Here is a 23,533-nt window from a genome sequence, read left to right as displayed (position 1 = left end):
ACTAATTTATTATCTTAACCATCCAAAATCCCATTGGGAATGGCATTTCAAGACTAGTGAAAAGTATCAAGATAAAGTTTTTAAAGAATCAATGAGAGAGATTCACGTCAAATTGAACACCATGCAATTTTAAATATTGTGTTGAAATTTTGGTAATAATTTCCATTGACAATTGTAATCCTTTGCGCAATTATGTTTGAAACGACGTAAAATTATTGGCCAACTTAAAAAAAAATTTAGTTCATAAAAAAAAAAATTAATTTTCACGATGCATAAAATGATTAGCGTTTCTTATTTGTGTAAACTATTTTTTGTTGTTCTCCTATATTTCCGAACAGGTAATTGTGAGAGGGCCCTTATGAAGTCTACTTGCTTGAACAGGTATCAAGACTGCCCAAACGCCTGCCTGGGTAGGTGGGTCTCACAAGAGCCCTCTTACAATTGCATGGCCATTTATTTTCATGCATTTTCTTCATTTGTAGCTCATTTTTTGTTGTTTTTCTCTCTTCCTCATAATTAAATGAAATATAAGAAATTTTTGGCAATTTTTCATACAAGCCATACGCTAAAAAATGCTTTTCGAACTATTTTTCAGTATTGCAAACAAACAACAAAAAAATAGGCTCTCTCTTCTTCCTTTTATTTTTTCATTTTTTTTTTTTTGAGAAATACTTTCAATTAAAAATATTTTCCAGCATAAAATATATTATCCTGAAAACAAAGGAGGCTTTTAGTATAGAATTTGATATTATGTTCCATTTGTTAATACTTTTAAGAAGGTTTTTTTTAAAAAAAAAAAAAAAAAAAAAAAAAATTGTTTTGATGTGACATAGATGTGAAAGTATTTTAAATATTTTGTATTTCAAATTGTTCATTAGTATCTTTGTTTTGAAAAGAAAAAACAAAAGAGAGAACGAAAAAGTATTATGACAAAAAAAGAGAAGTTACGAGATATATTTGGTATTCTCTTGTCATTTTTCTATCATTCTCTGCTGATATGTCATTGTCAATCCACCTTTAAATCAATGACAAAGATTTCTTTCAAACTCCGTTAGAAGAAGTTCCTTCTTTTTTGAATAGGATATGAGATGCACATACTTTTTTAATAAAATTTATTATAACTCTGTCCCTGTTATTAAGAAATTATGTGCTTTTCAATGTTCAAATGACACATGTTATTTTTATAGATTTTATCCTTAAATCAATCTTAATTTAAAAATTAAAAAAAAAAAAAAAAAAAAATCTGATAGTGAATTGATAATGCCACGTGAACAGAAAATGACAAAAGAGCTCAAAGTAACATTTCTCTAATGTGATATGCATAACTATATATATATATATAAAATGGGGGGGGGGGACTCTGAATCCAGATTCTTCTTTCTCAATAAGAACTGGTCAAACTTTCAAATTTCGAAAGAATATAATAAACCCCTCTAAATATTTTAATATATCAAGTTATTGCACCTGCTCTGGATTTCAACAATTAAAAAACAAAAACAAATTGTTGCAGGTGAAATGTTTGAAACTGGAAGCTTATATGCACCTGCTCCCCAACTGATATTCCATTTTCTTTTTCCAAGTTTTCAGAGTTTCTAATGCATTGAATTGATGCATGTTTAAAATATATGTAATTTTTATATGTATTTTTAATAGAGTATATAGTATATTTTTATTTTATAGGATTGATGTTTAAAAAGAAAAAGTGGCTAATTGTGTACTCTCACATCATTTCAGTAGAATGATGATATGTTAAAGGAAAAAAAATACAATTTAACCCCTCAAATTACCGGTCATTCTTTGGATAGCCTCCCGAACTACCAAGGCTTGGACTGTGGTCCCCCAAACTACTAAAACATTTGAAAAATGTCTATTTTGACGAAATATTCCCATAATACCACTGCCACGTGTTATTTTTCAATTAAAAAATAAAATAATAAAATTCAAAAAATAAGTAAACTAAAATTTTATTTCTTTTTTTTTTTTTTTTTAAAGAAAAGATAGGTTAGGTGTTTGGAGTGGCGGTTATTTCCCAACCGCGACCCGATCTTCCCGACACCCCTCCTGTTACCGTCAGTTTGCAACGCCATGATGACCAATTTTTTTTTTTAATTTTAATTTATTTTACATTTTTTAAAATTTTTATTTTTTTTTTATTTTTTTGAATTTTTATTTTTAATTGAAAAATGACACATGACAATGATATTATGGGGGATATTTCATAAAAATTGTGCATTTTTCAAATGTTTTGATAGTTTGGGAAGCCAGAGTGCAAGCCTTGATAGTTTAAGGGACCATCCAAAAAAAGAGTAGTAATTTTGAGGGCTAAATTATATTTTTTCTAATGTTAAAAACTTAAAATAGCATTTCTTTATTATTTCAAGTATATTTTGGACACATTAGTTAAATAGAATAAATTGAAGATCATTCTTCTAACCTGACAAAAAAAAAAAAAAAAAATAGAAAAAAAAGGGGGAAAAATTGTCCTAATTGATTTACAAGTTAAGTAATTGGTATGCATGGGTTCTTTCTAATAATAAGAAAGCAATTGGGATCTTGACATAATTTATGATGGCTTTTGGTTCAAACCAAAAGGTCTCTACTTTAATTTCGAGTTCACGACCAATCAAGGGCTATATGCTATATCTCAAAAAGAAAAAAGAAAATAAAATAAAAAGAAAAGGAAAAGGAAAAGATATGTTAGAAAAAGGAAAAGGATGATCAATAGTGTTCTTTTATCATTAAAAAATAAATAAATAAAAGAAGAGAAAAAGTTGGAACTGGTTTGCTTGTCTATGGCACTCTAAATTCGAAGAAAACGACGACCATGCAATTATGAAAGGAAGGAAATTGGCTAAAATCCTTGGGTTTGGCTTAATGTCATTTAAAAAAAAAAATAGTATATATGTTGATTTTTCAACGGTTCAAATTTAATTTTAAATTTTTCATTAGAAAAAAGAACGTAAAATTAATTTGGATCGTTGATGAAATTCATCTGTCCAAACAAATGCTGGGCGGGTAATTCAAAATTTGTTTCGTTGCGTAAACTTGTTTAAAGACATCTCTCAATTACCTGCCCGATTGTCCGATTGCACTTCTTTGTAGACATCGGACACGCATTTAAGGAGGTTTTGACCACAAATGAGACAAAAGCAAAAGGGTAATTATTGAAAGGAATAATATTTATGTTTTGTCTGCTTGGTGCACTAAATTCTGAAACATACGAAACGAAGCCGTTCTGTCATAATTTGATGGTGTACATGGCGAAAGATTTCTTTTTTTCTACAGTGAGAATTTTTATTTTTATTTTTTATTGTTAAAAAAAAAAAAAGCAAAATAAATAAAGAAATGACTAAAATTGTCGTATTCAAGACTGAAACTTGCCGGTTGCCACCTTGGGCTGATCGGTTTTCCCACAAAGTAAAAGCAAATATATATAAATAAATAAATAAATTTTGAAAGCAACTCACTTCTCAGCCATTTCGAAATTGGTTTCTTACTTTAAAAAAAATAAATAAATAAAATGGAATATTTTTCCTCTTCATGTTTGACCCCATACAGTGAGAAGCTTTTACTTCTGTTGCAAGAAAACAAGGCAGATAAGTCAATAACAAAAAAATAAAATAAAATGAATGGAAACATATATACCTTATACCCATTAAACTAATACTCAATTTGCAATATTTTTCTTAAATAAAGATTGCATTAATGTCTCTCTAAATTACTAAAAATTTATAATGTACTCCTTTAGTTATGCAAAAAGACAAAAATACCCTTAATTTTGCTTTTTAATAAAACAACAATACCCTAAAAATTCGAAAAAGATGGAAGAACAAAAAAAAGTGAGTCTTGTGAAGACCCATTGGGGGTTTGTCACCGCTTCTTTTTTTAAAAAAATTTATGAAGGGTATTTTGTCATTTGAGAGATATTGTAGATTTTTAGTAGTTTAATGAGACATTGATGCAATCTTTAGTTGGGGAAGACGTTTCAAGTTTAGTGTTAGTTTGAGAGTGGTATGTATATTAGGAATATTTCTCAAAGATACAGCGAAAAAACCCAATAACAAGTATCATGAAAGCATAGCAAAAGATCATGCGAAACAAAAATTTGCATAGGCATGAGAGCCGTACCTAAAATTGGCTAGCACTTGGTGTAGGGACTAATTTCATTCCTATGCTCCTTCAATTAAGACATGTAGAACTAGGGTTTAACGAGCTCTAAGTCTTCTCCTCAATTATGATTATGAGACTAAGAGAGTTTGCTCTAATGCCTACACAAGCTCCCTTTAAATAGACTTGTGTTTTCTTGTGAAAGTAGTATTAGGTTTTATTGTCAAAGTACGAAAAGAAAAACGAAGACTATCACCTACTACAGACACTGCCAATCGGGGAGTAATTATTGTGTAATTAGGCCAAGCCCTTGGTTTAGGGGCTGATTTGATTCCTCTTGCTCTTCTTTCAATCCACACGTGAAGGACTAGGGTTTAGAGACCTCTAAGCCTTCTCCTCAATTATGATTCTGGGACCAAGATGGTGGACTCTAATGCCAACACAAACTCCCTTTAAATAGGCATGTGTTTCCTTGTGGAAGTAGTATTAGGTTTCATTGTCAAAGTATGAATATAAAAACCAAGTCTATCACCATTCACCTACCACATACAAGGCCAAGGGGGGAGTAATTCTTGTGTAATTAGATCAAGCCTTTAAGGGATAATAAACAGCTTGAGAATGTACTTAAAGATAAAAATAAAACTAGCTTCAATTCTCATTTCATGACTTGTCATGGGTTACCATTAATTACATGGAATTTATTCTATTAACAAATTGTAAGTGAACTCTATCATTTATTTTGATTAAGTAAAACTCTAAGGGACATCTTCTAATTGCAATTGACCCCTCAATGAAATTATCTTGAGTCAAATTAAAGTCAGACTTAATCATTGAGTACCCGATCTAATATCTTTATTATTCTTGTACTCTTGAAATCATATTTCATGTATATAGTTCATTTAATTTAGTAGCTCCTAACTAAAATACACCGGCCAAATATTAAGAATAATCAATTCCCATTAAATTCATTTCAATGAAATATTTCATGTCGCTTTAACTAAATCAAAGGATTATTGAGTCCTTTTTGAGGAGTAGTATCCCACAATGTTACGTGTGATAACGGATCACCCAACACACAGAAGTTTTGACCGTGAAAGATCTCACTCCTAAATGTAGCAAAATAACATCAATTTCATATTTGAGTTCACATTCCTTACAGAATTAAGAGTCAATTCTATAAACTATCGTAAGTTCAAATTATTCATATCGACAGTAGTTATATAAAATAACAACTCACGTGGACTATTTAATACATTGTAACCACACCAATGTATTAATCAAAAGTCTCAACTCTCACGATCAAGATAAATCATTATGATTGATATATTATAATCTTATCATATCCAATTTTATCATCGACTATAAACAATAATTTATAATTATAAGGTTTATGATTTAGACCGTCATAAATAATAATTAAAAAAAGAAAAAGAATAAAAAGGCTAACGTACCTTTTAGGTCATAGTGGAGGGACTGTACTGTACTCATTAAAAAAAGCCAAAATCCAAATCTTCCGTGGCTAACGTATATACCTTTCCAGATTCAAAAGTCGGTGTATAATTCAGTGAACTGATCGAGCACGTAAAGAGGACTGAGGAAAAAAGTAGAAGAAAAATAAATAAATAAAGAAAAGACATCAACATGACAACATGGTACATAACTTCATAACCCACTTGGAGTTTGGTCCCCTTTATCAATAAGGTGAAAGACGACAGGAGAATAAAGATCTAGGCAATTTTATTATTTGAGTTGTTCCTAATTAGAACAACACATATAAGAAAGTTTTAATTTATGTAGTCTATCTGATCTAAACATACTTTTCTTATCTGAATCTTAAGGACACGACCCTATTCTATTCTCGAACCGTCTACCGAGCTTAACCTTGCCGGCATTTTCTTTTGAAGGGAGCCAAAGAAATGTCTCCACCTACTGCCAATGACGGGCTTCCCTCTTTCCTAGGCTCTACTCACTCGTCTAGGCTCCGACCGAGCAAGTAATAATTGACAAACGATATTTCATTTCCTGTTACACTATTTGGCGCAAGCGCACTAGAAGTCTCGAATAAAAATTATCAACAATTTTATTATTTGGATTGTTCGTATAAGAAAGTCTTTATGAAGCTTGCTTGTTCCCACGAGTGAACGGATTGTTTGATACCTGTTTGAACACGTAAGTTCTATTGGGATTTATTTTTATAATTATTATTTAAATTGTTAACGATTCATATAACGAATTATTAAAGATCCGGATGAGATAAGAGGTAGTGAATTGAAGTAGATTTTCTATGAAAAAGATTGTAAGAAGTGATAGGTGATGGTCATAATCTGGAGTTATTTTCTTGCTTTAAATTTTCCTAGTGAAGTAGGTTGATGATCTTTTACTGTACACAGTCTTGTGATGACTGCTGTGAACAATGCTGTTGTCCCTATCACTCCCTACACATGCCATGAATGTGGTTTGTGCATGTCAAATTATGATATGATTATTCAAGTTGATTTGACTTTGAACCACACCTCGATCTCATTGTACACTAGCAACAACATAGCATCTCTAGCATACTCTTAATAAGCCTTATAATAGTTATATTTAGCTATTATAAGTTAATTTAAGGCATCTCCAGCAGTAAGAATTATTCTAACTGCTCAAAAAATTCTCTCTTATATTTTAGTTACTCATTTTTAAATACAAACTTCAGTAAAATTATTTATTTTACTTTTTACTTTCTTTAAATATTATTATATTAGTCCAAGTTGCTACAATAGACTTTAATATATGAAGGTGAAAATAACTTCTATTCGGGGGTGGCAAAATCCACCACCTTTTTGCCCACCAATAGCAAGCTGACAAATCAGCATGAAACAAAAAAAACACAAACATGTAAGTGTAGGCAAAAACACCGGATCATCCTCCTTCCTTCCAAAAATCCTCCTCCCAGCCACTGCCCCACACGGCCAAGCCGGACCTCGAGCTCGGCGGCAACTCCACTGTCGGATCGGCAACTCCACGGCGTCGGAAGTCGAACGGATCAGCAACGAACGGAACTCGAACGGATCGGCAACCTGGGGGTGGCCTGGCTGGTGTTCTGACCTCGAGCTCGGCGGCAACTCCACGGCCGGATCGGCAACTCCGCGGCGTCGGAACTCGAACGGAAGAGAGATCGAGGGAGGGAGAGAGATGAAAGATGGAAACCCAACCCCAACCACTGACCACCGACCCTCGACAGTGACCCCGACCCAGACAACCAAACCGGCGTAGCCCATGGAAGCCGCACCACCAAACCGGGGAGAGGGGAGAACGGCCGGCGAAAGGGAGAGATCCCGGGAGAAGTCGAACGGAAGAGAGATCGAGGGAGGGAGAGAGATGAAAGATGGAAACCCAGCCCCAACCACCGACCCTCGACAGTGACCCCGACCCAGACAACCAAACCGGCGTAGCCCATGGAAGCCGCACCACCAAACCGGGGAGAGGGGAGAACGGCCGGCGAAAGGGAGAGATCCCGGGAGAAGAGGCTCAGTTCGGATCTGTGACCGGATCACTGTCGACGGTGTCGGGAGGTCGCGGGGAAGAGGATCTGGATCGGCGGATGGGCGGCGTTGGGCAGACGTGCAGTGGGCGTTGAGCGAACGTGCAGTGAGATTTTTTTTTTTTTTTTTTTGGAATGTTGGTACTGTTGGGAGAGGATTGCCTACTTCACCAAAATTTTCATTTTTTTGCATTTTTTTGCTTTTAGCTGATGTGTCAAATGATAATTGGTGGGCATAAAACCCCTCTTTTCTGCCACTGCCGGATAGAAGGGGCTCTCTATGAAAGTATAATGTAGCAAATTAGATGGAAGGCTTTTATTTTAAAAGCTCTTTTAGAAGGGAAATTACCTAATAATAGCTAAATATAATTATTATAACCAATTTAAAAGTTCTGTTGGACATTTTGCTACAGTGAACTTTCATATATAAAAATTCACTGTAACACATAATAGTTTTGTTTTTTTGGAAAAAAATATACATACCTCCTTTAAACTACCACACAATTGTCAATGTGCCCTCCAAACTACTAATTGTGTCAATGTACCCCATAAACTATCAAATAATGTCAATGTGCCCCCACAATAACAAAAATACCCTTCATAAAATTATAAAAAAATTTAAAAACAAAACAAAAAACAAAATTATTTTTAGAAAAAAAATAATTAAAATTATATAAAACAAAATCTAAATAATAAATTTTCAATTTTTTTTTTTAAAAAAATTCAATTTGGGCCACCCCTTGAATTTTCATTTTTCTCGTTTTTATTTGTTTTTATTTGTTTTTAATTTTTTTAATTTTATATATATATATATATATATATATATATATATATATATATATATATATATATATATATATATATATTAATTTTAGTTTCTTTTTTTCCCGAATTTATAAGGATATATTTGTCTTATTGAAACTTTTTTAGGGTTATTTTTGTCTTTTTGTTGGCTTTAGGGGGATATTAACATTTTTTGGTAGTTTAGGGAGCACATTGACACAATTAATAGTTTGGGGAGCACATTGACAATAGAGTGTTAGTTTGAGGGGGATATGTGTACTTCTCCATTTTTTTGTTTTTATTCTTTTCTCTCCCCTTTTCCCTCTCTCTCTCTCTCTCTCTCTCTCCTCTTCCTCAACTTTCACAATAAAAATACATTGAAAAGAATATTTAAAGAAAGTAGAGTGTGATAGATAATATGCTGAAATTTATATTGAAAAATTGATAGCTAAAATAGAAAGATGTGTATTTAGAGTAACTAAAATAACCATTACTGTAGGAGATGCTCTCAAGTAATAAACCGAGGTTAATGGCATGCCCATGAGCACTGTAAACCAAGGTTAGTGGCATGCCATGAGATTTGGCTTGGTGGGTGTCGTGTCATGCCTATGGGCACTACAAACCAAGGTTAGTGACACACCATGACATGCGGCCCTTGTGTGTACCATGGCCTGTCTTGGTGTGTGCCATGGCATGCCTTGCCCTTGTGTGTGTCATGATCTGCCTTGGTGAGTGTTGTGGCTTGCCACTACTTGCCTTGATGGGTGCCATGACATGCCATAGCGCTTTAACCCGTGTCACGATGCTTTTATCCATTTGAAAATGACTCAAATTTTTGTTTCTAAATCTTTAAATTTTCGTAGTGAAGTAGGTTGATGATCTTTTACTGTACACAATCTTGTAATGACTGCTGTGAACAATGCTGTTGTCCCTATCACTCCCTACACATGCCATGAATGTGGTTTATGGATGTCAAATTATGATGAATTATTCAAGTTGCTTTGACTTTGAACCACACCTCTCATTGTACATTAGCAACAACATAGCATATTAGCATCTCAACCTCTAATATAGCTTATAATAGTTATATTTAGCTATTATAAATTACTCTAGAGCATCTCCAATAATAATAGTTATTTTAACTGCTCAAAAAATCATATCTTCTATTTTAGTTATTCATTTTTTAATATAAACTCCAGTAAAACTATGTATTTCACCATTTACTTTCTTTTAATATTAATTTTCAATTAATTTTTTATTATTTTTTTCACCTTTCACCTTCTCTCTTCATTTCTTTAAATATTATTATATTAGTCCAAGCTACTATAGTAGACTTTCATATACGAAAGTATAATGTATCGAATTAGATGGAAAGCTTTTATTTTAAAAGCTCTGTTGGAAGGGTAAATTACCTAATAATAGTTAAATATAATTATTATAACCAATTTAAAAGCTCTCCAGGACATTTTGCTACAGTGAACTTTCATATATGAAAATTCGCTGTAGCACATTCTAGTATTTTATTTGGGAAAAGTATATATACCTCCCCTTAAACTACCATTCAATTGTCAATGTACCATCAAAATTACCAATTATATCAATGTACCCCCCTAAACTATCAAGCAATGTCAATGTACCTCACAATGATAAAAATACCCTTTCATAAAATTGTACAAATTCTTAAAAACAAAAAATATTTTTTAAAAAATAATTAAAATTATGTAAAAAAAAAAAAAAAAAATCTAAATAATAATTTTTCACTTTTCTTTTAAAAAAAGTCAGTTTGGGCCACCCCTTGAATTTTCATTTTTCTTGTTTTTTATTTTTTTAATTTTATATATATATATATATATATATATTAATTTTAGTTTCTTTTTTCCCTGAATGTATAAGGATATATTTGTCTTATTGAAAATTTTTTAGGGTTATTTTTGTCTTTTTGTTGGCTTTAAGGGGGACATTGACATTTTTTTTTTTTGTAGTTTAGGGGTAACATTGACACAATTAGTAGTTTTGGGGGGCACATTGACAATAAAGTCTTATTTTGAGGGGGATATGTGTACTTTTTCCTTTTTTTTTTTTTATTCTTTTCTCTTCCCTCTCTCTCTCTCTCTCTCTCTCCCCCTTCCTTGACTTTCACAATAAAAAATACATTGAAAAATGATATTTAAAGAAAGTAGAGTGTAATAGATAATATGTTGAAATTTGTATTGAAAAACTGGTGGCTAAATAGAAAGATGTGTATTTTGAGTAACTAAAATAACCACTATTGCTGGAGATGCTCTCAAGTAATAAATCGAGGTTAGTGGCATGCCATGAGATTTGGCTTGGTGGGTGTCATGGCATGCCCATGGATACTACAAATCAAGGTTAGTGGCATGATATGGCCTGCCCTTGTGTGTGTAATGGCCTACCTTGGTGTGTGCCATGGCATGCCTTGGTCTTGTGTGTGTCATGGCTTGCCTTGGTGAGTGTCTTGACTTGCCACTACTTGCCTTGATGGGTGCCATGACATGCCATAATGCTCCAACCCATGCCACGATGCTTCTATTCATTTGGAAATGACTCAAATTATGCTTTTAAATTCTTTATAGGACATTTGGAATGTGTCCCATGCTTCGACTCCCATTGACAACCCACTTTCTTTTTCTTTTTCTTTTTTCTTTTTTGAATTTCTGAATTTTCTTATTAAAAAAAAAAATTTGTTGAAAGGCTATAAAATTGCTCTTACTTGAAGCTATGATTTTTCCAAGCAGATCTGCAAAAGATCTCATCAAAACTCCAAGGACATGCCTTGGTGGGTGCCATGGCATGCCTTGGTGGGCGCCATGACATGTCATAACGCTTCAGCCCGTGCCACGATGCTTTTAGTTCACAAAGGTCAAAGGACTTGGTTTGGGTCCAATTCTAGTCTCCAACTCAAATTGGTACGGTACATGTGTCTCCTGTTTCAATACGAGACACATGTCTCAATTTTAACTAATGCTCCGTTTGGTTTGACGTAAAATGTGTTTTGTATTTTTCAGTATTTGATACAACCGAAAATCATGGTCACCGAAAACATTTTTGATTGATCAGAAAACATTCTTTAATTTTCGTAAAATGGTTTCCCTTTCTTAAAACAATAAACCATTTTTCAAATTTGAGCCTCTCCTTCTCAAATTGCCATATCACTGCTAAAGGTCACCGACCCTTTTTCGCCGTCACTCATTTTCGAAACAAATGAAGCCTACAATTGTAGGCAAGCTAAGCTCTTTAAAATATTCCTAGCCTCTCATCAACATGCAATAGAGCCGCTCCCCATCTGTTATTTGGCTAAAGCAGTAGCCATTATTGAACAAATCATGGCTTATCTTCCTCAATTTTCAACGCCACTCATTTGAATAATCCTACAAAAATGAACAACTTGACTGAGTTTGCATTAATTTCTTTAGCTTCCTTAAAAAAGAAAGAAAAAAACACTTAAAATGGATTTATTCTCAAGCAAGGAATCCTTTGCATGGTCCTAAGTGACATTGACTCAGTAAAATGATCAGCCAATGCCTATGTATAACATATGTTATCCTATATTTTCCTCTTCCCTTTTTTTTTTTAAAAAAAAAAAATTTATTATTATTATTATTATTATCAACTAAATATATGTGTCACTTGTCCTACGGGACATTCAATAAAATTGAAACAATACAGAGAAGATTAACATGACCCAAAAATGGGAGATATGGACAAACTACACATTTCATCTGCCTTTTGTCACATTCATCAACTTTTTTATAGATGATATTCCGGATCCCTACAATTGGGGATCTTTGGAGGACCTTCCTGCTCGAGTAAGGGCTCCCTACCCAAGCAGAGGTCCACCCGCCGGAACAAGCTGCTTGGGCAGAGAGCCCCTCTCACAGGCTCGTACAACTTTTCTTGCCTTCTACACTTTGGACCAGAGATTGTAGGGGATCAACTCCTTTTTTCATACTAAATGAAAAAGTTCCAAAAAAGATTGGAGCCTCGAAAGAATGAACTATGTTCACAAAGAAACAATGGACAAATCATGGAATGAAGAATAGGGCTTTGCACCCCTTGGGTTGCCCCATCATACAACCTATAAGCAAAACCAAAGGTGAAAAATTCTCTTTCTTTTTTGAAGGCACTGATTGCCCTTTTTACCCTCTCATACCTTTTTCTTCATTTACCCATATGATGAATTTAGGCCACAAGATGAAATACATTGAATCATTTCTGTTAACATGCCAAAAACAAACCAATGTCTCATATGGATTAACTTTCAGATATCAAGATCCTCTCCATTTCAAAGTAAGATGGAGCTAAATTATTGTGGTCAAAATTTTGCCTTCTTGTCATATATGTAATGGTGCATATAGTACCGCATCATTTAAACTTTTTAAATAACGTGACAACAATTCACCGTGTGGCAACATAGACATAATAAGTTCTGTAAAATTTAATCTTGACCATGAAATGCCTCTTGAAATGGAGAGATCCTATTCCCACTTTCATTGGGCTAGCTATCCAATATCATCAATAGTTTATAGCTTTAAAACCTAGGTGTATACTCAACCATGATAACTCAAGCAAAGGAAACTGCAAAGCACTATGACATATCCTCAACGGAAGAAGAGAGAAGCTTACAAACGCTCTGTTAAATTCACGAACAAAATAAGAAGATAGGTTTGCTCCGCTTATAGGCAAATTTTTCATTGGTAAATCAATTGTAGTACTCTTGCATTTCATCTTGCACGTTAGAGCCATTGACATTTCAACACAAACATGAGGCAAGATGAGAACCACCACAAATGGACCATGGAAGTTCATAACAAATAGCAACTTGCACCTTTTATGTCATGGCTTGTTGATCTTGAAGCCAAAAACTCTTGGAACATAGCTCTGTGTCGCCTTTTGTGGCTTTAGGTGTCCATATGTCATTAAAAATAAGTGGGGAAACGTGGTTCCGAAATAAGCTCCATCAATATCTTGATTTAGTCAAGGGGATTTTGAAATGGAAACAAAAGAAAACTAGAGAAATTTGAAATATTCCATATATCTACCATGGTAATACAATGGTAAAAAAAAAAAAAAAAAAAAAGAATTATTATTTATGCAATATCAAACAGTTCAAACGGAATCTCCTACTGCACTGGAAGAACAAATGTCCAATATGTCATACCTAACAACCAATTGTATATAGCTTGATATTATTGTCAAAGAAATAAAACTACGAGATAATTTAAACAAGTTAGTTTAGGCCAATGATTATTTTTTGCAATTATAATGATGAACTGATTCAGACTCCTTAACTATAGCTGTGGACTTATGGCTCACAAATGATTAACCTACTTTCAATCAACCTAAGCTAGACCCATAGTGGACTGAGAGCTGATTTACTAGCCCGAATGAATTCAGGTCAAATTTGAACTTCATGTATTAGACTAATCAGCTAGGTTAGCAAAAAAAAGCTTCCAACTGTCAGCACAATTGGCTCCAAGGAAAGGGGAAAGGAGAAATTCGAACTAGTGACTTCTGCTTCATGAGGCGTGGTACCTAGCCAATTGAGTTACCGTGAGGCCTTACTAAACGTTCTTTCCCTATCAACATCAAAACATAATTTAGACTCTTGTCAGGTTTGCACAGCTGTCATTAACATACCAATAACTTTTTATTTTCTATATTTTTAAAAACTCATTCATACAATTAAGGTTCAACGGAAATACAATGACATTCATTATTAGCAATGTCCAGACCCAGATTGCAACCACATCAAGCTTCATCTAAACTGAGCTTAAATACAGATTCTTTGGCTCAACTTGATCCATACCTGAGTTCAACTCCTATAAGTTTTGACTCAGTCAGCTTGAACAACATTCTTAATTTGATCAAAATTACAATTATAAACCAACATGATATTGTAAATCACATTAAATTTAATATCAATCGTAAAAACCATAAAAAGTTGGCAGTTTTATTGGAAAAGTACCCATGACAGGATTGAATGGGTATGCCATGAAGAGATTTTGGGCACTAGAATAGAATCTACATGTATGTGTACTCATTCTGTGTGTGTCCACAATGATTGCAATACAAATTTAAAAACATTTACTTAAGAGGCTACAAGATGCTCGTCCTAGTGCAACAAAGATAAGGAACATAAAATTTTTCCCCTATTGGCCACTAATTCGAAGATTGGATCCCTGGCCTCCTAAAGATGTAAGTGGGTCAAATGTAAATTTGAACTAAAGTTTCAGTCAACATTATAAACTGTTGCCAATGAACCCTAGAGCACAAATCGATAACCTATTTTTTGGCACTAGATCAGCTTAACTGCACAGTACATAAATAATAGCGCGATGATAAGAACAAGCAATCATATAATACATAATATAAATTTCTATATGTAATAAAAACCAATATATTTTGAAGGAAAATCAGTTCAGGCTTTAGGTCATTTTGACTTTAAGACTAGTTTTCAATTTGATAGATTTGAGACCCTAGTATGGGCTTAACGAAAATGCGAGACTTCCATCCAGTTCTTTGTCAAATAGATAACAAGAATAGCATAAAAATACCAGTATGCTTCTCATATCAGAAATAAGAAAAAAATTAAAAATAAAAGAAGAGAACCATGAAGGACAAACTCCACAGCCATGGAGGCACCCAACCATGCCCATGGCCATGGAGGTGTCTCCTACATGGCAGTGGAGGTTGTCTACAGTCGTGGGCTGGGTGTCATGGAGGCACCTATCCATGCCCACAGCGCACCCAACCAACAGTCGTGGGCATGGCCGGGTGCCACCGCCATGGAGGTCCTCCATGGATGCCATGGTTCTATTCTTTTTTAGAAGGGAAAAAAATTTATTTGCCTTTTTTCAAATATATATATATCTATATGTGTGTGTGTGTGTGTGTTATTTGCCTTTTTTCAAATATATATATCTCTGCGAGCGTGTTTTATTATTATTTGAGAGGCATAATGGTATTTTAATGCTATTTCTATCATCTATTTGACAAAAAAGTGGATGGAGCTCTTGCATTTACATTTCAGTCCAAACTCGACACTCGAATCTATCACATTGAAAATTGGGGTCTTAAGTCAAAATGATGATCCTGACCTGATTTCCCTATTTCGAATTTTAAAAGAGCAGGTATAAAATCACAAGTAAATATAGCCTGTATGACAAGATATACAATTTCACACAGATGAAAACACCATAGAAGTTTACTTTTCAAGAAGGAACAATAAAATTTTATCAATGAGAACTCAATGCTCGTGTAGATGCAGGATGTATGCAAATAAAGTTTCATAGCAGCAATAACTAGGACAATAGAAGGATACTGCCTTGGTACTTGGATCGAGGGTAATAAATGTCTTCACATTTGGGGCAGTAGATTTTTACGGTGCTTGAGCGAGGAATGTCTGATTGACCAAGTGGGAGGCAGGGTTGTCCACAGCAGTAAACTCTAGGGCACCTTCCAAAATCATAGTTTTTGTACTTCTCTAACTGTAGAAGTTTTAACAGCTATTTTTTTATGGAAAAAAGAAAACAAGAAAGATAAAAGACTAAAAATAAAAACAGTATAAGTTAACTCAGAATCTTACCATTGCAGTCATTCCCTTGCTGGTCAGTATGTATCGAACATGGATAAGACCATACAGCATCTCTGCTGCTGATTCAACCAATTCATTCTGCTCTTCAGTGAACATGTCACCTGCGAAAATCCATACCCATAGCCATAAAAGAGGGCTCAACAGCAAGATCCTTCAAATAAATACACGCACAGAAACGCATATGCACACACACACATATACATACATATATACTTTTACATATATGTATACACTTCATGGGTTAAAAAAATGAACATCTTCAGCCAAGATCTTCATTTATGGGTTAAAATCCAACAGGAAAAAAACATATCTTTTAATTGTGTGCAGCTTGATTAGACCAGAATTTTACTATAATAATAAAAAATGTTTCTATAATCAGTCATAGGTGTGACTTGAATCAGGTAAAATGGCCATTACATAATAAATGCAGATATAAACTTGATGAAACTCAATGGCAAGTGAGTTTCACCCAAAATCCTCCATAGTAATACTTTGAATGAATTCAGTAAGTTCTGTTCTAATTAAGCTGTGATTTAAGAAGGAAAAGAATATTATATTGGTTTCTTACATGCTGTAGGCAATAGAACCTACCAAATTCTTACTTCTCAAACTTGAAGTACCAAATATTGATAATTCACAAATTACAAGAAACAATTAATTAAAATAAACCAAAATAAAGCTGGTTGATATACTGAATCTACTGTTTATCATACATCGAGAATTAGATTAAAAAACATTAAATTAGTTTATATGAGAATCAAGTAAAACTATCCTCAATAACTTATTGTTGACAAAAGCTACAAGTATGAGGAAAAAAAAAAACCTTTTTCTTGAAATTGGTTACAAATTCAGCAATTCAGACTAATCAAATTAGAGTTGGCAAAAAATAAATCACTTCAAAACTCATAAACCAAAATACAAGTTAGCATAGAACAATTCTCACCATGAGAAGATTCAACATCCAAAATCAGATCAAGTGCATAATCATAGTACGGAACTTGACTACTCAAACCGCAAAGATTGAAATCATCTTGAATGTATTCATCATCCACTTCACAGAAAAATTCATTTCCTCGCAAATTGCAATACCATGAAATCCACGATGTATCATCTCCATCAGAACCACTAACATCTGATTCTTCACTGTCTGTTTCAGATTCCTCTGAAATTAATGCAAACAAGGCCATCATCAGCAAGAAGATGAGAATGACTATTAAGTTTTTCAATCAATTGTTTTCTTTGATAAGTAATCGAAATATCATTAAAAGCGCAAAGCACAACCCAGTACATAGGAAGTATACAAAAGAAACACCTATCTAGAAGAAGTTTTTCAATTAATTGTACTCCAAATACCCAGAGTACTCTTTTATATTCATACATTGTCATACATTTTTATCCCACAAGAATGTACTTAAAATTGCCAACTACAGCCCCCTCCCCCAACAAAAAAACATAAATAAATAAATAAATAAAGCCACCTCTAAAATGACTGTGACACCCAATTTTGACCACCTCCAGAAACAAGAAGAATTTATAAGCACATTTGCTAGCTACTAGGCAACATCTAATTATTGTTACTCTTCTTACATGTTGGATCTAAGTAGAAGTATGTCGGCAATCAAAGGATTCATATCAAAACTTCAGTATAACAACATATCACTTGATTTACCATCAGGAGACAGTTATAAGCCATCCTATTTATCAATCAAAGGCCAGGAGGTAGGGAAGGGAAATATCACCTTATATGTTATGTCAGACCCTCAAATAAGAATAACAACAAATATTAATCTCCTTTTCACATGTAATGAAATTTTTTAAAGAAATGAAATTAGCTGGCTCATTACGCCTTCAAGCAAGATAATCAAATTTAAGATTCCTTTCATAAAAGTGTTACAATCGCCTCATAATTATCGAGAGAGTCCATCATGAATGACACCTACACGACAATACAATTTCTCCAGGTACATTCCCAAATACCCCAAGATTCTGATTAATAGAAACCTAGAAGACTTCTTTTAGTTCCTCAGATCTATATTCTGTTGGGTCACCATATAATTCTGTATATGTTTTGATGAAACCCATAAAAGTCAAGATTGCTTACTCAAACTTATTTTTACATACATGTAACCTAGGAAGCAACACTTTTTTGATAAAACAGTAAAAATAGGTGATTGGGAGGGGGATCACTCTGAAATCCCTGCCCGACAATGGGTTGAACCCAAGACCCACGGCCTCCTTAGCAAAGAGCGAGAGGTATCATGTGGCTAAAAGGGCCAGTGGTAAATAACTTTCAACACTCCAAACATGTAAAAATTTTCTGCATAATATATCCACTTGATGTGACTACCAGTTGTACCACTGATACATCCAATGCTCCCATCGTGAAATTTACACCATGTACAGTTACAAGTCCTTCACTTGCAAGTTTTAGAGTTTTACTAATATGCATCACAAAATTCACACCCAACTACAACATATTGAATAAGTGACACATGACTAAACAACGTATAACATAATGGTCTAATTCAATGCTCACACACTTCAAGAACTTGAGAAACTTGCAAATATTATTTGCTTAGTCCAGCACCGCAAATTCCATTTATGACTATTATGAAAGAACAATACCTTGCTTAATTAAGATCTAATATACTAAATTTGCTTCTTAACAAATCATAAACTCCATTAACATTAAAACTAAAACTTAACATAATGAACTTTAAACAGATACCTAATACTCAGATCCTATAAAGTTGCTAAATCAATCACTTAACTTCAAAACCGAATAAACCCAGATCCCCAACAAAGTTCTATATCATAGAGTTGCTTCATCAATCACTTTAGTCCAAAATCCCAATACCCAGTACTAGCTATTTACTTCATACAACACATAAGAAACAAACAAATCCAGAAATGAACCCCAATTACAAACCAGAAGCTGAAACTGCAAAATTAAACAAAACCCAGATCCCCCTACATAATTCACTTCCACAAAACAAGCACACAGTTCACCAACTACCCATAAAAAACAATCTAAAGTTTACCTTACCAAAGAATTTTTTTTTTTTTTAAAAAAAAAAAAAAAAAACTGAAATTGAAAAGAGAAGAACAATAACAAGGAAAATGGCTGACCATCAGAGCACTTGTTCTTGGAAAGCGGAACGGAGCGAGAATCGCGGTGATCAAGCGGCTGAGATTTACCGGTGGAAGTGGAGGGCACGGAGAGCCTCTCCTTATCTTTACTGTTGATGCCACCACCCCTCGAAGTCGACGGGGACGACTTCTCTAGATGCTTGTCCAGCGCATCGTTGATGCGCTTGCGATCCAACGGCCCTCCCACGATCTCCGATCTTGATGACCCACCTCCGCCTCCTCGATCCCTGTACATAGCTCTACCAAATATCTCTCTCTAGCTCTCTCACACAAGCTGGCTCGGATTTTGGTAAGAAGCCCTTGATTTCAAGCCCTGCGACCGTACTTCTAGAGAAAAACCCCTGGATTTGGAGAAGAAGAGGGTGAATATGGGTTTTTGGGATTGGACGGTCGGCGTTTGAAGGGTGAAGAGATATCGAGATTAGTAGAACACTGCTTCGAAGGAATGATCGGGTTTCAAGAGAGAGAGACGGAGAGAGCTAGGGTTTGTGATTGTATTAGAGAGAGACAGACAGGTGGGAATGGGAGAGAGGCACCTGAGCTCCTCTTAGGTTCCCTCTGTCTCCCTTTGTTTTCTTGTCCTTCCCTCCTGTGTCATCTTGTTTTTGTTTTTGTTTTGTTTTTTTTTTTTTTTGCTTTTACTTATTTTATTTTATTTCATCTTATCTTCTTTTTCTTTCTTTCTTTCTTTTTTTTTTTTTTTTTAATATGAAAAATATATATATATATTAGTCTTCAACTTTGGGGTAAGGTCCAATTGATCTACGACGATTAAAACAGATAATTAGTCACCACTAGCAATAATTCTCCAATGATTTCATTCTTAATTTCTCTTCATTTCTAGTGGAATGCTGAGGATTTATTTTATTTTATTTTTAGATTATATTTAATGTTATATATATATATATATATATATATATATATATATATATATATATATATATGTTGTCACATGGTGTGTATATATATATATATATATTATCACATTGTTTAAAATATTATATACACCATTAAATATAACAAAACAAAATATTAAACTTAAAATGAATTCTATCATGTTTCCTTTCCACCAAAGAAGGCTAATGAAGGGTAGGAATATGGTAGGATTGATTATATATATATAAAGAGTTTAGACGATAATGTTTTACTATCTTAAGTGTCTCACATGGTTTAACTGCAACTTAATTATGTGTATATAAATTTTTGGACGCCCTTCCTTATAAGTCAGTTTTAAATTTATCGAAAGTTTATATTATTTGGTGTTAGAGCCAACCATCATGTCAAATACAAGATTTAATGGAATTCTTCTGTTGGGAGGGTTAAACTGATAAAATAATGCTATTTTTTTTTTTATATATATAATAAATTATTTTATTTTGTGCAAATGAGAAGAATACAAAAGACCATCTCAAAGTATAACTTTATGTCAATATAGAATCATCACCATCTTTGATTGAAACAAGAAAATGAACTAACCTAAATGCTCTATCAAACGACATAAATCCTCTAAGAACAAATGAGCTCAGCAAGCCCTCGAATGCCTAGGATTCCTTCTCTAGATCGAACTACAAGCTTCAACAGAAAACCCAAGGAAAAAGAATTTATATATTTGCATAGCATATGCAATAAGAGGAGGAAATAGGCATTCATTGTCAACCTTTTTGACATTCTAGGGAGATTTCCTTCTAGAAATTTGTTGTTATCAAACTTCTTGTACTTATAGGGAGATTAATTTCCTAAGGCCTAAATTTTCGGAAATAATTTGTATTTTTATAGGTATAGCCTAGAATAATTAAAACTATAGACTTAAGACCACCGGATCAAAGTCCAAAATTGCAACCTTAAGTTGGTAGACAAATGTTGAACGTTATATATCACATTTTTTGCTTTTTAAATGATGAGGAACCTTCTAAGGTAGGATCACTTCGTATACTTACTTCTAAAGGGCAAATTTTGGAGTTGTACAAGGCCTTCTTCCACACAAAATCGGATAAAACCCGACTTACAATACTGACGTGACAGTCCTAACCAACCCTTATATATATATATTAACAAGGACTATGCTAATGGTGGGTTGGAACTGTTATAATAATATTGTAAGATAATTGTGAGATAAAAATAGTGTTATAGCATTACTCGGTATGTAATAAGTAGACACGTGTCAAGACAATTCTGGACTAGACGACAATTTCTTAAATCAACATACAAAGGGACAACAAGAGAGGGCAAGATAGACCTTGCAAGAGTACTTCAGTAGAGGCTGAAAGAATGATGATCTGAAAAACCTGATTGATTTGCCAAGTAAGGTTTTCTATCCCATTATGCCATCAAGAAAAAGATTTACAACACCATCAGCACTACTGGAAAAACAAATTCCAAATGGTGTCTGTTTTGAAGGGAGCATAAGGATAACATAAAAAAATGTCCATTTTTTCTTTTCACTGTTCATTAAGACATTTTGTCAAACACCTTCCTTGCACACCCATCACACTGCTTCTTATCAAACAAATGATGACGGCAACACATAGTCGCCGAAAAAGCCAAGCTGATAACCGATTACAGGAACTACGTACAATTCGAGGTGGGGGATAAGGTATACCTAAAAGGTGGCACTCACGAAGGGCGTGATGAAATTTGGTGAGAATGGCAAGTTGATCGAGCCCAAGGTACGTCAGACCATTTGAAATTTCAAAGAATGTGGGGCCGGTACGTAGAGATTAAGCCCTGAATTTAGTGGACAAAATTTTTATAAGGGAGGAGGATGCAACGCCCTGCTTAATTACGCGACAAACTAAAATGTGAAAATATGAGGTTCAACAAAACATGGTGGAAAACCCTAGCCAATCCTTTCAGTCTCCATTTTGCTCGTCCAAACAGCCACTAGAGAGAGAGAGAGAGAGAGATAGAGAGAGGGAAGAAAGGGAGAAGCTTTGGGGTCTTGAAGCTAAGGTGGTGGAGCAAACTCAAAGGTGGGAAAGACCAAACCTTTCTTTTGTTCTCCTTTAAGTTTTAATGTATTGTTGTTGTATATGAAGTTATATTTCAGATTTGTTGGTGTGAGTGATGCATGTGTTGGGTTGAAAAAAAGGGAAAGATGAGATTTTCTCCTTCAAAGCTCAAAGCTCAAAGCTTTTTCCTTGTCGAAGCTCGAGTTCCTGAAGGATTAATCAAGTGATAAATATGATTAGGAAGGTTCGATGTGGGGTGTGATGTAGTGATTGGGTGTGCGAGTTGTTCGAAGATGGGTTTTGGGAAGAGAAGAGAATGGAGGAGGAAAAAGGCACGATCTTTATGGTATAGGAACATAAAGATTATAGCTTTTGAAGTTAAGAGATTGTTAAAAGTTGAAAAATGAGACATTTTTAGTGTTTTGGAGTGTTTGGAAGGTGAGAAAATGAATATAATTGGAGCTTGATTGAGGGGAAGTCCGAAGAATACGATGACTAATGTTCTCATCCGAACGGGGTTTGAATGCGACGCTGATAGAAAGTCCCGCTTGAAGCTCTTTTATAGGTTGTCTGAAATAAGGATGCTAGGGTTTCAAAACGTACATTATTGCCATTTACACTTCCTCGTAGATTTATCAACTCAAGCTAAAATGAAAGCATAATTTATCTCATAAAGTGATTTTTAGGAATTAGTATCCCCACAATTGGAGTGCCTCCATGAATTGCATTGCAATTCAACACCTTATAGAGAGAGGGTTGCGGGATGCATTTGCTTCAAACAGTTTGGAGTGCGTGTTCTACCCTGCTCGGGATAAGTGGTTTTCACAACTCCGATCCCTTTATGTGGGCTGCTCGAAGTGTATTGTAATCCAAACACCTTAATAATAGGGGTTCTCTACCCTGATTTTTAGACCTAAAATGATTTTTTTTTTTTTTTTTTTTGGCTTTAATTCTATATCCTCAAAACTATGCTCAAATCAACCTTCACTCCTATTTTTAAAAAGTTCTTGGCCAAACCCAGAACCCCAAAGTGCATAGCCAGACAAATGCTTAATTTATCGCTTTATGGAGTTGAGAAACTGCTTTTCTAGTGAGTGGTTGAAGACTTACTGCTACAAATTGGCGTCAGATTCTATTTTGTTTGATCCAGAATGCTATTGATCGAGCAACTAGGTCCCTAACCCCAAGAGATGAGATGCAGAAGGGCGTGAAGTGTGTAAGAAATGTAAATCTAAAAGAGATAAAATGCGGAATAATAAAATAAAAGAGACAAGAGATTTATGTGGTTCGGTCTATGACCTACATCCACAAGATAAAGCTCAAAGGGCTACATTATGCTCTTTTATTGACTGATTTGAATACAATGAGTGCTCCCTTATTTATAGAGACTAGAGTAGAGATGGGTCT

The 23,533-nt window shown here is 34.1% G+C and overlaps 1 protein-coding gene and 1 non-coding gene across 2 annotated transcripts; one reads left to right on the top strand and one right to left on the bottom strand.

Moving 5' to 3' along the window:
* The first annotated feature begins 12,063 nt into the window (after positions 1-12,063).
* On the top strand, positions 12,064-12,161 carry LOC133880795 (U6 spliceosomal RNA). Its single transcript, XR_009902412.1, has one exon. It is a non-coding gene; the product is annotated as a U6 spliceosomal RNA (small nuclear RNA).
* A 609-nt stretch (positions 12,162-12,770) lies between these two features.
* LOC133879691 (putative casein kinase II subunit beta-4) lies at positions 12,771-19,774 on the bottom strand. Its single transcript, XM_062318387.1, has 5 exons — positions 19,158-19,774; positions 16,972-17,190; positions 16,020-16,129; positions 15,756-15,921; positions 12,771-13,398 (listed from the first exon to the last, which is right to left on the bottom strand). Exons 1-5 carry the CDS (start codon positions 19,411-19,413, stop codon positions 13,268-13,270), a joined length of 882 nt encoding a protein of 293 aa, XP_062174371.1. The 5' UTR covers positions 19,414-19,774; the 3' UTR covers positions 12,771-13,267.
* Positions 19,775-23,533: the final 3,759 nt, after the last annotated feature.

This window comes from Alnus glutinosa, chromosome 10 (assembly GCF_958979055.1).
Source record: "Alnus glutinosa chromosome 10, dhAlnGlut1.1, whole genome shotgun sequence".
In the NCBI taxonomy this organism is placed as follows: domain Eukaryota; kingdom Viridiplantae; phylum Streptophyta; class Magnoliopsida; order Fagales; family Betulaceae; genus Alnus; species Alnus glutinosa.
This window is presented reverse-complemented; position numbering and strand designations above follow the sequence as displayed.

Bases quoted from the DNA above. Each gene is read 5' to 3' on its own strand.
- LOC133879691 (XM_062318387.1), bottom strand. From the start codon at position 19,413: ATGTACAGGGATCGAGGAGGCGGAGGTGGGTCATCAAGATCGGAGATC. The intron at 16,130-16,971 runs GTGAGAATTGTT...GGATTTTCGCAG, and splicing joins GGATGTTGAATCTTCTCATG to GTGACATGTTCACTGAAGAG. The intron at 13,399-15,755 runs GTATCCTTCTAT...GACTAAATCAAG, and splicing joins TCGATCCAAGTACCAAGGCA to ATATTGATGGAGCTTATTTC.